This window comes from Fulmarus glacialis, unplaced genomic scaffold (genome assembly GCF_000690835.1).
Source record: "Fulmarus glacialis isolate BGI_N327 unplaced genomic scaffold, ASM69083v1 scaffold13461, whole genome shotgun sequence".
NCBI lineage: Eukaryota > Metazoa > Chordata > Aves > Procellariiformes > Procellariidae > Fulmarus > Fulmarus glacialis.
Genome location: NW_009190994.1, coordinates 3243 through 16684, shown reverse-complemented (window position 1 = coordinate 16684; position 13442 = coordinate 3243). Strand labels below are relative to the sequence as shown.

Sequence of the window (13442 nt, the reverse complement as noted above, 5' to 3'; positions counted from 1 at the left end):
TAACTATGCCATATTGAACATGGAGGTTCTTGGCAGTAGCGTTTCATCTGCATCTTTTTTCTGCTTTAAGTCTATCCCAGGTGTATCTCTTGAATTTCAATATATTTTCTGTTTGGTGTTCTGGAAGCAGGTTCGCTTATATTTATCCCTTGCCTTCTTCGCAGCATTGCAAGGAAAAAAGTGATTGGACCAAGCTGGGAGCTTTGTATGTTAATGCGAGAACTGGATGTGAACATTTTGATGATCTTCAGAAATTATCTTTATGTATTGCTGAAATATTAACCAGAGATTCTGAGACAGACAGACCAGGAGTTCCTTTTTGTGATTTTGCTGATGCAGGTAAAATTAAGATACAAGAAATGCTTTGTGTTCATTCCTATTCTTTGTAGAGTTTTTAAAACAGGTAAAAAACCAAATTCATATACTGTTTTCTGAATATTAGTTAATTTTATATGTTACAATATTCAGAATTTCTTGAGGTGGAAATACAATCAGCTAAAATGCTCAATAGAAGTCATTTTCTAGTAGAAGTAAAATCCACACTTAAAGTCAAAGAAAGTGCTGAAAGAAGAACATTTGAGGTTTGTGAAATCAAGAAGAGAAACCAAAAGTGCTGGTCTTTTAATAAGAATGTCCTATTCTCAGGACAAAGGCAAATGTATTTAAGTATTGTCATGTGAAGTGTCACACTCTTAATAGCATAAATAAACTTTAGAACTGTAAATACAGCTATATATATATATTTGTATATTTCAAAACACATTGAACAGGTTACATCATGTATATCATTTGTTTTGTTGTTTTTTGTCTGGTTGGGTTTTTTTAGTAATTTGGATTTTCAGAATTATTTCATTCTGTAAAGAATCAAGGATTTCTGCAAGGGCTGCGTCCACAAAACACCTTCTAGTTTTTTAATAGTTCTGGCAGGTTTTCTTACCCCTTTCCTCCCTATGTCCCTTCATTTACACGTCTGTATCATTCTTCCTAATAAGTTTGCAGAAAACTGAGCCTCAGTGAAGTGTCACTGGGATGTTAAAGCGTTTCATAATGTCTTTTTCAACTTGTATTACCTACTGAAACGTGATGAATATTTATTCTAGATATGTGACATGACCTTTCTGACCACACACTTTCATGTTATAGAACAGCTATCACAGCTTCCAGTTGTGACACACACAGAAGATTTTGGTGGGGCTTGGAACTTAGTCTGTCTTCCCTAGAGCAGTGGTCTCCAAACTGATAGGCATCTCTATCAGTAAAAAATTTTTGAGCACTCACCCCCAATTTATTTGTTTATTTATTTATTATAAATCATATACATGTACTACTGCACTAATATATTAAGTACATTACAAAACATACACAAAAATAGAAATTAAAAAGATGAGATAAAGATGAAATAAACACTACTTTTAGAAATATTTTATTTTATTCATTTTTATTTTTGAAAAAATATTTTCTTCCCACATCTGAATGGATTGTTGTGCTCGCACTCCACTTTGGAGACCACTGCTCTAGAATACCAACAGTGCTTCCAAAGTGTTGTATAATATGGTTGGAAAAACTTGTAATTACTCAGCTCCATAATTGCCAACATTTCTTCATGGTCCCAGAAAATGCAAAGCTTACTTTACAAATAACGATGTTACTAAATTATGCCATTACATGTCCAAGCATCTTACGGATGAATTAGACTACTATGAAATAGTGTCTGAATAAACCATAGTTATTTACCCTACTTCTGGTGTTAAGGCTTAGGAAGTTACTACTTTTAATAGCAAACATTTCAGAAAGTATATTTAATATTTTCACAATGACCATGTTTTTCAAGTGTGTAATTTCTTTAAAACTGCATTTACATGTAAAATTAAAAAAATGTGGTTTTTTTCTTTCCAGTAATAAAAAATTCACAACATAATGAAGCAGACAGAATTTTCATTGGAAGAATTGGGATAAGTGTCATGTATTGTTATCACAAAGCACTGCAGTGGATAAAGGTATACCCGACTATAGGAACCTGACTGGAAGAAAAAGAATGAGTCATTTCTTTTCTAGATGTTAAACTGTGTTTCTCTAGTTGAATGGCTGGATGTGCCACCTGCCTCCCCACTGTCATAGTACTTCTTAATTGTCTAGCTGGATCAAAGCATTTTATTGTGCCTTTCTGAGCAGTAGTCTTCTATGGAGCCCATCATAACTTTGACTTGCAACCTAGAAACCTAATTGTTCAGGTTCAGCTTTTGACTTGCCTGAGCTAAGGATGAATCTGGATTAGGAGACAGGTCTTCCTGAGATTCTGGGGCGAGGTGCTGGTGGGATTGTTTCCCAGAAATTCCACTTTCTTCTGTCTGGCAATACTGTTGTATTCTGAGACCTCCCAACTCAGGCAATATTTACAGAAGTTTGAGTAGGCCCTTTCCTGCCCTGATGCTTCTGAACCTGACTTCAAATGTAATGGACATGGCCAGGAAGACAGAAGAGAAGCATAGCAAGGCTGCTACTGCACTTGGTGAACGGCTCATTCCCCAGAACATCACTCGAAGTGCTTTTCTTCCATTGAATCTAGGGTTCTAAGTTCTGTGAATCTTTCAAAGACTCAGACCTCACAAAGAAATACCCTTTACAATCCTTTTTTTCCTGTCAAATATTACAAAAGGGCCAGGGTTAAGAGACTAGACCTTTCACTGGATGTTTTACGCTCTTTAGGCCTCATGCAGTATTGATCACTGCAGCAAGGTCCATTTCAATGTTAAATTCGTCTTTTATTTCCTGGAAGGAAGCAGCGTATACCAAGCTGGATCTCCTATACAATGCAACATGACCATTGCATGACAATGCAACGTAAGAAATAATATAAACCACCAATGATTTTGGGGTGTATTTTGGCTGGCGATCACATTCTGAACTTACCTTTGTGTCGATGGGCCTGATCCTTACAACTAATAATTATGCTGTACTGGGACGTTCCTCATCCCATACAAGATGATTTCCAGCATGTATTTTTATGAACAAAAGCAAACATCTCCTTGTCCCCTTTTGTCTCTTTTTTGTGATTTATCATCATTTTGTGATTTTTTGTGAATTATCATCAAGGAACCCTTTCTAGTTTGCATCAAAGGATTAAAATTTCTTTTGCACTATTGCCTCTAGGGGATGACCTTCAGGAATTCTGTTATGTAAAACCTGTGCACTGCTCAGTCTGTTTCCAGGGTCAACCCAAGTCCCAGGAGATAATTGATAGAGGTGCTTAGTCTAGAGGTAATACACCCGTTTTGATGAATCATTAATTTTGCAGCATCAGCTTGTTAAGTTGAATGGTCTTTAGCAGATCCCTGTCAAGCTGCAGCATGGTGTGGTACTGTTTAGGAGTAAAGAGAAGGAGAGAGGGTCTTTGCATTAGCACTTTTGTAGTACTGCACAAGAACTTTTTGAAGCATTTTTTTTCCACAAAACTCAGCAGTTAGAACATTTAAGATATTCCTGGCCATAGAAGAGGTAGTCTAAATTTTTGGCATTGAGGAGTGGTCAGTGCTCACATGCCCATCAAAGAGCTTAGTTTGGCTTGGGTTTTGGCTGTCGTCTTCAGCAGAGACAGCATATATTTAGGGAAATGCCTTCATACATTTTATCTGTTTTCCAGACCCATCTTGCGGGAGATCCTGATATTTGGGTTGCAGGACCTCTGATATTCCAAGGAGGTTCATCTTCATGTCCTAATTTCAGAGATGCAAGGTGTCAAAAGCATGTGTAGTGTTTCTCTTGTATAATAGGAGTTACTAAAAATAGACAGTTCTTACGATACTATGATTTTTTTCATGTCTAGAGCAAAAGATCTTTGGTTCTTTGTGTTAGGTATCAAACACACCTCTCAACAGACTGCTCACCAAGGTCCTCAAATACCCTTGTAGACAACCTGTGTTGACCATATGGGAGTGTGAATGAGGCTGTGCTCTGACTGATTTTTATCAGAATTGGCAGATCCCAAATTGATCTCTGCTTCAGGGGTGAACTAGAACTGTCATTCCTACCTCTCTCCAACCAGTTTCACTGCATTATATGTATCGGATAAGTCCCTAATCCTGTGGTTATGGGCTAGTATCTGCTTGATCCCATGTCTTGTTTCTTCCAAAAAGTGGTACAGAAAACAAGATAGTGATGGATTTGTTCTTCCTGCTGTGCCCAAAGTGATTTCGGCTTTAGGACATGCCTTATGCCATTTTATGAATATGTTGGACTGTCTAAAGCTCTAGATGTGCTTTTCAGATCACTTTCCCTTCATGAATATCAAACCTCTTTATCACATAGCTTTGATGCTTGGTGGCTCTCAGGGGTAAAATATGTATGCTCCTTGGTCCTGAAGAGAATACTCTTTGTAAGAGCTAAGGGAAGTTCATAAAACAGATGTACTTCGAAAAAACGTGCAGATTTGAAACGTGAATATGTCTTCCATGGAGACAGCTCTTCAAGCAACACTAGACTACTTTCTGGATATTTACTTGTAGAGAATCCTGCAACATTAATGCTCCTTTGGCAACTATTTCATCCACTTCCTGTTTCAACTACTTCCTATCTTGAAGGACTTTGCTATGGTTTATGTTTACCCAACCTTTTATTACTTCAGAGGGTTGGTCAGAGGTTCTTGTCCAATTAAGGTTCTCATTCCACAACTGCATTTTAATTGAGTGCCCTTCCTTTATAGATCATTTGTGCTTATAGCTGCATGCTTACCATCTTTATAGAAAGACCCACTTCTTAGTGGCCCTTCCTTTTGCTAGAAGGATGGAATAGATGCAGATCCTCCTTAATTTTGTATTTTGTCTCTGGTTTGCACTTAGATTTCAAGTTTCTATTCTGCTGTCAAAGTTTCACCTGAAACTTTCTGGTATGTATTTTTTCCGTTCAACCACATACATCTACAGTTGAATGGGTTCTTACACCTTTAATGTTAACTGCAATGATATAATTAGTATTCTTTTCTGTGTTATGCTGAGATAAGCCATTGCAGATACCTGTAGGCCTTCAAAAGTCTCCAGTTTTGAGCATATGCCAGTCCATAGTATGTATGTGCATATGCATAAAGCATTTTCAAAAAATGAGCTGCTTAATAAGTAAGTTTCGTTTTCCGTCAACTTCTCTGTTCTCCTAAACCTTCCTTTCCCTCTACGTCCATTACCCTTGTTCCGCCACCACAATGCATGCACACACATCACCATGATTTTTAATAAGCCACCTCCTTGTTGACGCACCCACTAAACAGGAGCTGAAACATGTCTAGTTTGGAGTTTTGTTCGTGTTGCTTGGCCAGCAAGGTGCAGCCAGACAGGACAAGTGCCGAATGCTGCCTGTCCTTGCCTTGCTGGGGGCATTAATTTGATATCCCACCTTGACTCAATCATCATCTTTTTTCGATTGGTCAGATCTTAACTATCTTTGAGATTGCTACCTTTCTTCCATTTTTTGACTGAAAAGGCCAACGAAAAAGTTGTTAAGAGGAAGCTTCCGTAGGAAACCAGTCTAAATCAACCTGGAATATGATAACAAAAGTTGTTGGTTGTTATACTGTTGGCCAGATAGGCCAAATTTTTTCCAGTTTATTGTCCTGCTGGGTACAACTATCAGTGTTTTCTTTGGCTTATACTGGAGTAATTATTTCAGTTTAATAATTATGCCTCTGCTGCAAAATGAAAACTCTCTGTATGATTTTTTTAGAATTTTATAGGCTGTGTAGTGCTGAATGGAATCAAAAGAGTAAAAATATTAATATAGTAAAGTAAGCAAATACAAATTAATTACAAAGTGTATTAAAAATACTGTACAGGAACATTATATAGCAGAAATAATGTTACGGGAATAGTGTGCTGGGAACTGTTCAACAATGGGTTGGTGGGGTTTTTTTGCTTACACAGTCAAAAAAACCTTACTATTTATTAGAAATTTTACTATACTTTTTTTTTTCCCCCTGACTCAGTTTGGATAACTAAACTGATGCCTATAAATCCGTATCACCAAATTAAATCTGCTGTATTTTGTGTAAATATACTTTGTGTTCACTGATATAATTGCTTTCTCTGACCTTCCCCCTTTCCCTTCTCCCTCTTATGCTAGGGAAGGAAGGTTTTGGATAAATTGCATGAGCTACAGATAGATTTTACAGTCTTGAAAGGACTTATAGGTACAGAGAGGTTAGCATCAAGATGCCAAATTGTTAATAAAGCTGCAGAAATTTTTCTTAAAACTGGAAGTTTGGATGGAGCGACATGGGTATTGAGAGGTAAGCTTGTCTTATAAAAAAAACTGAGTTTTGACTTAAATTTGAACAGTCCCCTTCTATGATAGATTTCAGATAAAAGTTACAAGCTGGTCTATGTTATTAAATAAAGTTAATAATACTGGGACAACAACAATAAAATGTGATCCATCTCACTGGTTAGTATTCTTCTTAATATGTGTAAGAAATACTATGACTAATACCAAATTTTTTTCAGAAAAGTTTTCACAGTAGTCTGCCATCAACACCATTCTACTCAAAAGCCTACCATAATAAGGGAGGGGTGCAGCTTGGAAAGTGACCCTGCCCCATGTAGATTTCCTTTGAGCCAGGTGACATTCAGTATCAAAAAATTTTCAGGCTTGGGTCAATGCAGTGTTTCTTTACCCCTCACAGTATCCACATTGAGTAAAATAGCTTTAGAATAGTACCATATTTCTGCAATTAAACAATGCATAATTACTGGCTTTTTGGAATTCTGATCTGCTGAAAACAGAAGAAACTCAGAAGTATAAACAAGAATAGAGGCATTCTAGAAAGTAATACTGAGGATCTAAAATTTGCTATTCAATTTTATGTATGTACATAGATATATACATATTTATATACACACATATATTTATACATGCCACTGCAGTCCATTTTACTGCCGTGATATTTAATAAAAGGAGTTATCTGTAATATAAAGGTTCAGAGAATCCATCTGTGAAATACTGGTGATAAGGAATGAATTATTAATAACTAGAACTGCATTTTCTGAGAAATTCTGAGATTTGTTTTCTGCTACAGTTTACAGTATATTCTTAGTGACCAAAAGTCTCAGTGTCCAGCAGTTTCAGTTCATAAAAATAACACTGCACTGTTGTTTGCCACAGAGTCAGACTGGACCACAAATGCACCGTTGTGGCCCTGTGATAAAGTGGACATCCTCAATCGACATAATCTGTTACGTACACTAGTGCACAAATACTTGACGAAGAGTTTATATAGGCAGGCATTTGAAGTTCTGCAGAACCTACCAGGTTTTCAAAATCATTCTGGTAAGTAAAGAAAAAGGTACTGTGTTAAGAGCTAAAAATTTAACACACGATTCTGTACTGTTCTTTCTGTTTGTTTTCTGGCTAAAATTTGTTGAAGAAGTAAGACAAGCCCTTTTTTTTTTTCTTCCCAAAGAGTGTAGTGTCAGTTAAAATACATACTCTACGCACACGCAGTTTATACACCTGTTGTCTTTTTCCAGCTGGCTCACTTACACAGGGCAACAGGAAAGACCCACTAAATTTTTAAGGGTCATACACAGTCTATACAATAAGATAAAATAGGGGTATCATTGGGGCAATTCATTTTATCTTAACTTCAGATGAATGCATTGTTTTTTTCTATAACTGAGCTAGCTAACCTAGGCTTCTTTTACATACCAAGTTAAGAACTGAGTGCTCTTTTGGGCTCAATTTATCTGACAAATTTTGGATGTGTACTTCAAGATAAGATGCGTAGTTACTTAGGCTCCACTGAGGAAACCTCAGCTGATTCCTGTGTGTAGGTCTCAGTCCTATTGCCGGTGTGTGCTTTTAGGTATGCGAAGAGAGCTTAGTTGGAAGACTACCTATTAGAGAATCCTAAAAGGATCTAGTCCTTTGAGGCATGAGGTGGATACAAGAACGCTCAGTCCGGCCAAGAAGGGGACAGTTGAGAGGAAGGGGACAGTTCAGACTAAGAGTAGAAGCAGAACTTGAAGCACCAAGGTGTTTTTTATTGGTGCAGATTTTAAGTCTGAGAGATCAGGTGAAGATTGTATTTATAGGCTCGGGCAAGTGAGTATATTTTTATCTGATCCTATTGGTTTTGGCTTCAAATTATTACTTGAACCTTAACACTTCCCTTTCACAGCATGAATGAGCTAACTGAATAAAAAGACTATTGATGAATAAAGCATTATCATAATTATCTCAACCTTGTTCCATTTTGCTGATAGAAGCAAGAGTCCTGATTTAGGTACTGATTGAGAAGCAATTCTTCAAGTAGATTTGCATTTGACTTAATTCAGTAGTTAATATTCTTTATTTCATTTCAGATACTGTAGATGTTTCTCAGTACAGCTGCCTTTTTAACAAGCTGATAAATGCCTGTTTTGAGAGCAAGAACCTTGGGGTCTCATCTTCTGCAGTAGACTTCATGCTTTCAAAAAACATAGCTATTGATTTTTTTTTACTTAGAGGATTAATCACAGCTTTGGGAAGAAGTTCTTTGTGGTCTAAAGCTAGGACCTATTACAAAAGTAAGTTGCTTCTTAAACAATTTCCTTCCCGTATGTTCTTTGGATAACGTATGCTCTTAACAGCTCAGTATGTTAGGGAGAAATGGGTGAGAGTATACTTTGTAAGAAGAAAACAGTACTTTCTGTGTCACTATCAGGAATTTATTTGTAACCAAAATGTTTAATGGGAAATAGTGACAGTTGAAAATATGAATCAGTGCATACTACTTTGCATGAAATAAATGTAGTTCTGATAAAATTATTTTTTTACGTTCAATTTCAGAATTTCAAAAATGTGAACCCTGAAATGGTTAAAAAGTGTGTCATCTTCACTTGTACATCTAGGCAAATTAGATTTCTTTCTACTTCTGTTTAGAGCTGTGGTGGTAAAATTATTAATATTTAAGATTTGAGAGGTCTGGCTAAGAAGTTTGTGCTAACTAAAAGAAAGTTCCTTTCAACTAAAAGCTAATAGTCTATGATTGTTTTCAACTCCCCACTTCTGAGCTAAGATAATACTGGGTGTGCCACTCTGATAGGGTCCACCAAGAGCCATCTCTCCATATTGTCACATTATTTGCTGTTTGATTCCATCTTAGAATTGGGGCAGTTAGCAAGCTAGGTAAGGAGTCCATCCCTCCCGAGATGGATGCTTGGCTTTATTAACATTGAAGTGATTGTTTTTACTCGCCTCTTTTTTTTTTTTTTTTTTTTTCTGAAATGCTACGTAGGTTGGGTCTCTGGGATCACTTGGCAGAGGACAGGGAAGCAAAGGGGGAGATGCTGTTCAAATGTCCTCTCACTGTGATCATAGTTAATAAAGCTTCTGTCTGACCTGTCCTAAATTGTGCTTGCGTTATTATGCACTTGGAGTCCCGGATTTCTGAAGAGCTTTTTAATCATCGCTGATGCTATTCATTGATAAAAATAACATTTTACAACAGTGAATATTATGAGTGAATACTATTGCTGTGTTCTCAAATCAGGCCATTTCACAGGTGAAATAGTGAAATCCATTAAGAGTTTGGGGGTTTTTTTCCCCACATTCTTAGCCACATACCGAAGAAAACAGATCTATGTTCAGTATTGGTAATCCTAATTCCTTATGTTTCTGCATTTACTCTCAGGTGCTTTATCATTGGGTTGCTACCCACCACTGCAGGGAAATTTATATCACAAACTTTTGACAATTCCGTCTTATCTGTCTGAGGTTGAGATGCTCTTGGCCATTGAAATATTTCTTGTTTCAAATGCCAGTGATATTCAAAGTCCAATGGCTACTAGTCAGACTCTTCAAATAATACTGAAAAGGTTTGTTGTCAGATATGTACCATTTTGATTGTATTTATCCATGTGTTCATGTAGTTAATGAGAGATCTTATTTTCCATTGGCTGGGAAAGAGAACGCTTGGTCTTAAACTTGTTTTTAATTCTTGTTTCTAAACTGGTTATAGAACACTAAATGTTTGGGGTTTTTTTTATTATTATTATTATTATTTTTACATGTGTGTAGCAGAAAAGTAATTGTTAGAGAGTGATACTGGCCTGTGTGTCTATCACACTAAGAGTGTACTGTATTTTCAAAAATAGGATAGCTTGATATCTTGGTATATAGATTCTTATGTTGTGGTGAAGCAGTGGAGTAGAAGGGTACAGTCAAAATGTTACTCCTTTCAAAAAGCAACTCTAACATTTCTTGGCTGGTTTTTGGAAAGGGCATGAAGCCATTTTGCTTGATTCTTTTTATAGGGGATATCTCAATATTAAATTTGTTAGATTTTTTTTCTCTTTTCTGGGAGTCTTAATACCTTCAGATAAAAATGTGTTTTGTTGCTTTTTCCTTTTGTCCATAAACCACCAACCACGTCACTAGATGATACGTATAATTTATTTTTCAAGACCCCATTTTCTCTGAGATTGACAGGCTCAGCATCAAAATGTGAAACTGCATAGAAAAGCTACATTTGTTAAGAAGGATGAACAGAGGCATCTCAAACTTGAGCACTCTGTCTTCCTTCCCCTCTACCTTTCCCAAGGAATACATCTCTTCATTTTATTCTTTTGATAAATGAGAAGTTTTTTATCTCTTGTTTTCATGTGTATGCTATTGTACCTCTGCTTGTTTGCTTAAAGAGTAAGTTCTGCTCTTGCAAAAACGTAGGCATGTCACTTAGGCACATCCTTATTCCACAAGTGATGACGTGCCAAAAATCAGTAATCCCTTTGGATTCTAGCATGTACACGAATTCTTGCTATATCCAGTTCATAAAATGGTTTACATTCCTTTACTGAATTTTCCAGCCCAGAGTCGAACATTTCTTCATGTGCTGTGAATATTGCAGACCTACTTTGCACTGGCATTAAATCCTATTATTTTTATTACCGTAAAATATGTTAAAAATATACTTTTTCTAACTTTTTAATTCTTCAGAATAATCAGCTAAAATTTGTCTAGAAATTAACATAATCTATTATAAGTGAAGTGAACACAAGGCATTATTTTAATGTTTTTGTAATCTTGTTGCCACTATAAAGCATCAGGCAAGTGACTCGGGGCCTGTATGGTACCTAATTTTGTATTTGTGAAAATTCACTTACAGATGTGAAGATCAGACAGTTCAGAATAACAGTGACTATCAAGCGGCAGTGGAGAGACTGATCCTGGCTGCTCGTGTATCTGATCCAAAGCTTTTTCTTAAGCATATGACAATGAATGTTAATATGGAAGAAGTTTACAGCTTGGAGCTTACATCTGCTCTAAAATGGCTTCAGGAGAATATGAAATGGGCTGGGAAGGTCTGGCTGTTTCAGTAGTCATTAAATAGTAAAGTCATAGTTTTTAATGGTTAAAGCAATCATTGTTAAAAATAATACAAATTAATAAAGGCAGTTCCCACTGTGTTCAGACTGTGCCTTACTGATTTACAGCAAGGCTTCAAACTCAAGTTGTGTTTTTAAATACTTATATTGATGATAATGCAGATAGTAGCTCAGAAAGAGTAATTTTTTCCCTAACTATATAGATTGTCACACTGACTTACATAGATATTTTGTAATGGCATCATTAGATAATGAGGAAGCTGCAGCCTCAGAACCTACATTCTCCTTTTTTACGGAGAATCTAGCATTAACTCTTGTCCCAGCAGATGATAGTATATAAGTGCATTGATTGACTCTTTCTACTGTTCTTGAGTGAGACGTTTTCCACGTTGCTTCATAGTCTGTAGAAGTAATACGTTTCCTTTTGTCTTCTTCACAGTATCTTGTGAGGATATTGTCCCATCTGTGTGCCCCTTAGATCTTAATTTCCTTACTCCAAAAACCCAGTAAAAAGCACTGAGAATAAAATAACTTCAAAATCACTTGAGACGTACCTTCCTTCACAGAACTGAGAGAGTCTACGCAAGTTGCTCAGAGCTGAAGGTTTATTTGTGTCTTGATAATAACTTGTATATGGCTTCACATTTGTATATATGCATACTTCCACTGAAAAGGAAAACTTGCTTTCTCCCTTGATTGTGCTCTTAGAGTTACTGCCCATTTTTTAGTTTCTGCCAACTGCATGATGAGATGGAGGCTTCTAGCAAGCTGATTCTAGCATTCGTGGTTCTTCAGGAATTGTTCTTTTTTCTGCAAATCCTGAATCAGATTTGGAGCATGAATTGCTTAAGTCACACTTCATCTACTGATCTGCAGCCTGAGGAAGAAGAACCAAACATTTCATATCGGAAAACTCTCGTGGCAAATCAATGGGTCCTCTGACAAAGTTGAGACTTGCCTGAGCTCCCCACTTCTGTAGTGTTAGTTTAGATCTCCAGTACCACCCTACACAAACAGCTCTTTTGGTCCTGCTCTCCATCCCCTTTAGAGCTTTTTGTGCTGAAAATTTCTGCTCTCTTCAGTATAGAAATTCATGGTTTTTTAAGGCTGTTCCATCATAAGTGAGATCAAGATGGTGGTGTAAGCCCTCAATGTTTGAAAAATCTTTCCCTCCTTTGGGGCAGCATGAGTCTCTTCCCAGTTCCAGCAGCATTATTGCAAGTGTCCTTTGAATCATGAAAGCCATCGTGATCTTAGCACTGGATAGTTGTGGAGGGTTTTGGAGGGGTGTCGGTGTTTTTTTGTTTGGGGGTGTTGCTACTCTAGTCTTGAGGTTCATACCATAAATCTGATGTCATTAATCTGATCAGCAGTTGTTAGATTCCTGACCCTCTTCAGGGTCAGGTCCTGACCCTTTTCGATACCACTGCTCATCCAGTCTGTCTGGGAGTTACTACTGGAAGAGAGAGGATTGAATCTTGTGACCACCAAGATCACTGCCTTCCTCCTGTGCCACCTGCACAGAAAAATGCAAGGATAGAGGCTCTTGTGTTTTCACAGGGTATCATTCTTTTGTAGGGATCTCATCTGCTTTCCTTCTAAAAAATGATAGATTTAGTACTAACAATCAGATGTCATTTCTGTAAAAGCCCCTACCTGAAAATTTCTCTTGAAGAACAGTTGGCACTAGTTCAAGCAGCCTTTGGGTTCCACTACTTGGTATTCACCAAGATGGCTCTGCCATTTGTAAGGCTATCCACCTGGTCAAATCCAGTAGCATTCTGCTGCTTTTGTTTCCCAGTAGCTGAAAGACTGGATAAGAAGTGATCAGGTTTCAGATGAGGGATCTAAACTGATGTTTTTCCAGCCACGCCAGCATTAGTGGCAAAAGCAATTTTGGAAGGTTTTAACAAACTAAAACTGGCAGTGAGAAACTAAGTCATTTTTGCTAATTACTTTTTGTAAGACCCTTTGTAGCTTAATCTCCCTTGGAATTAGACAGAGGCTATCTGAACCTCAGCTAAATCCCACATTTCTGTAAGCAGTACCAGATGTGGCTAATACTGTGAGAGACGTGGAAGGACAAAATTCTCTTAG

The 13442-nt window shown here is 37.0% G+C and overlaps 1 protein-coding gene across 1 annotated transcript in view; it reads left to right on the top strand.

The window, feature by feature from the left end:
• The window catches only part of TOPAZ1 (testis and ovary specific PAZ domain containing 1), a 40883-nt gene extending 29544 nt beyond the window's left edge, over positions 1–11339 (top strand). Inside the window, exons 11-17 of the mRNA XM_009586526.1 lie at positions 165–339; positions 1897–1997; positions 6106–6271; positions 7144–7308; positions 8343–8546; positions 9653–9836; positions 11126–11339. Of these exons, the coding sequence (XP_009584821.1) occupies positions 165–339; positions 1897–1997; positions 6106–6271; positions 7144–7308; positions 8343–8546; positions 9653–9836; positions 11126–11339 (1209 nt within the window). The remainder of the gene's footprint in view (positions 1–164; positions 340–1896; positions 1998–6105; positions 6272–7143; positions 7309–8342; positions 8547–9652; positions 9837–11125) is intronic.
• Positions 11340–13442: the final 2103 nt, after the last annotated feature.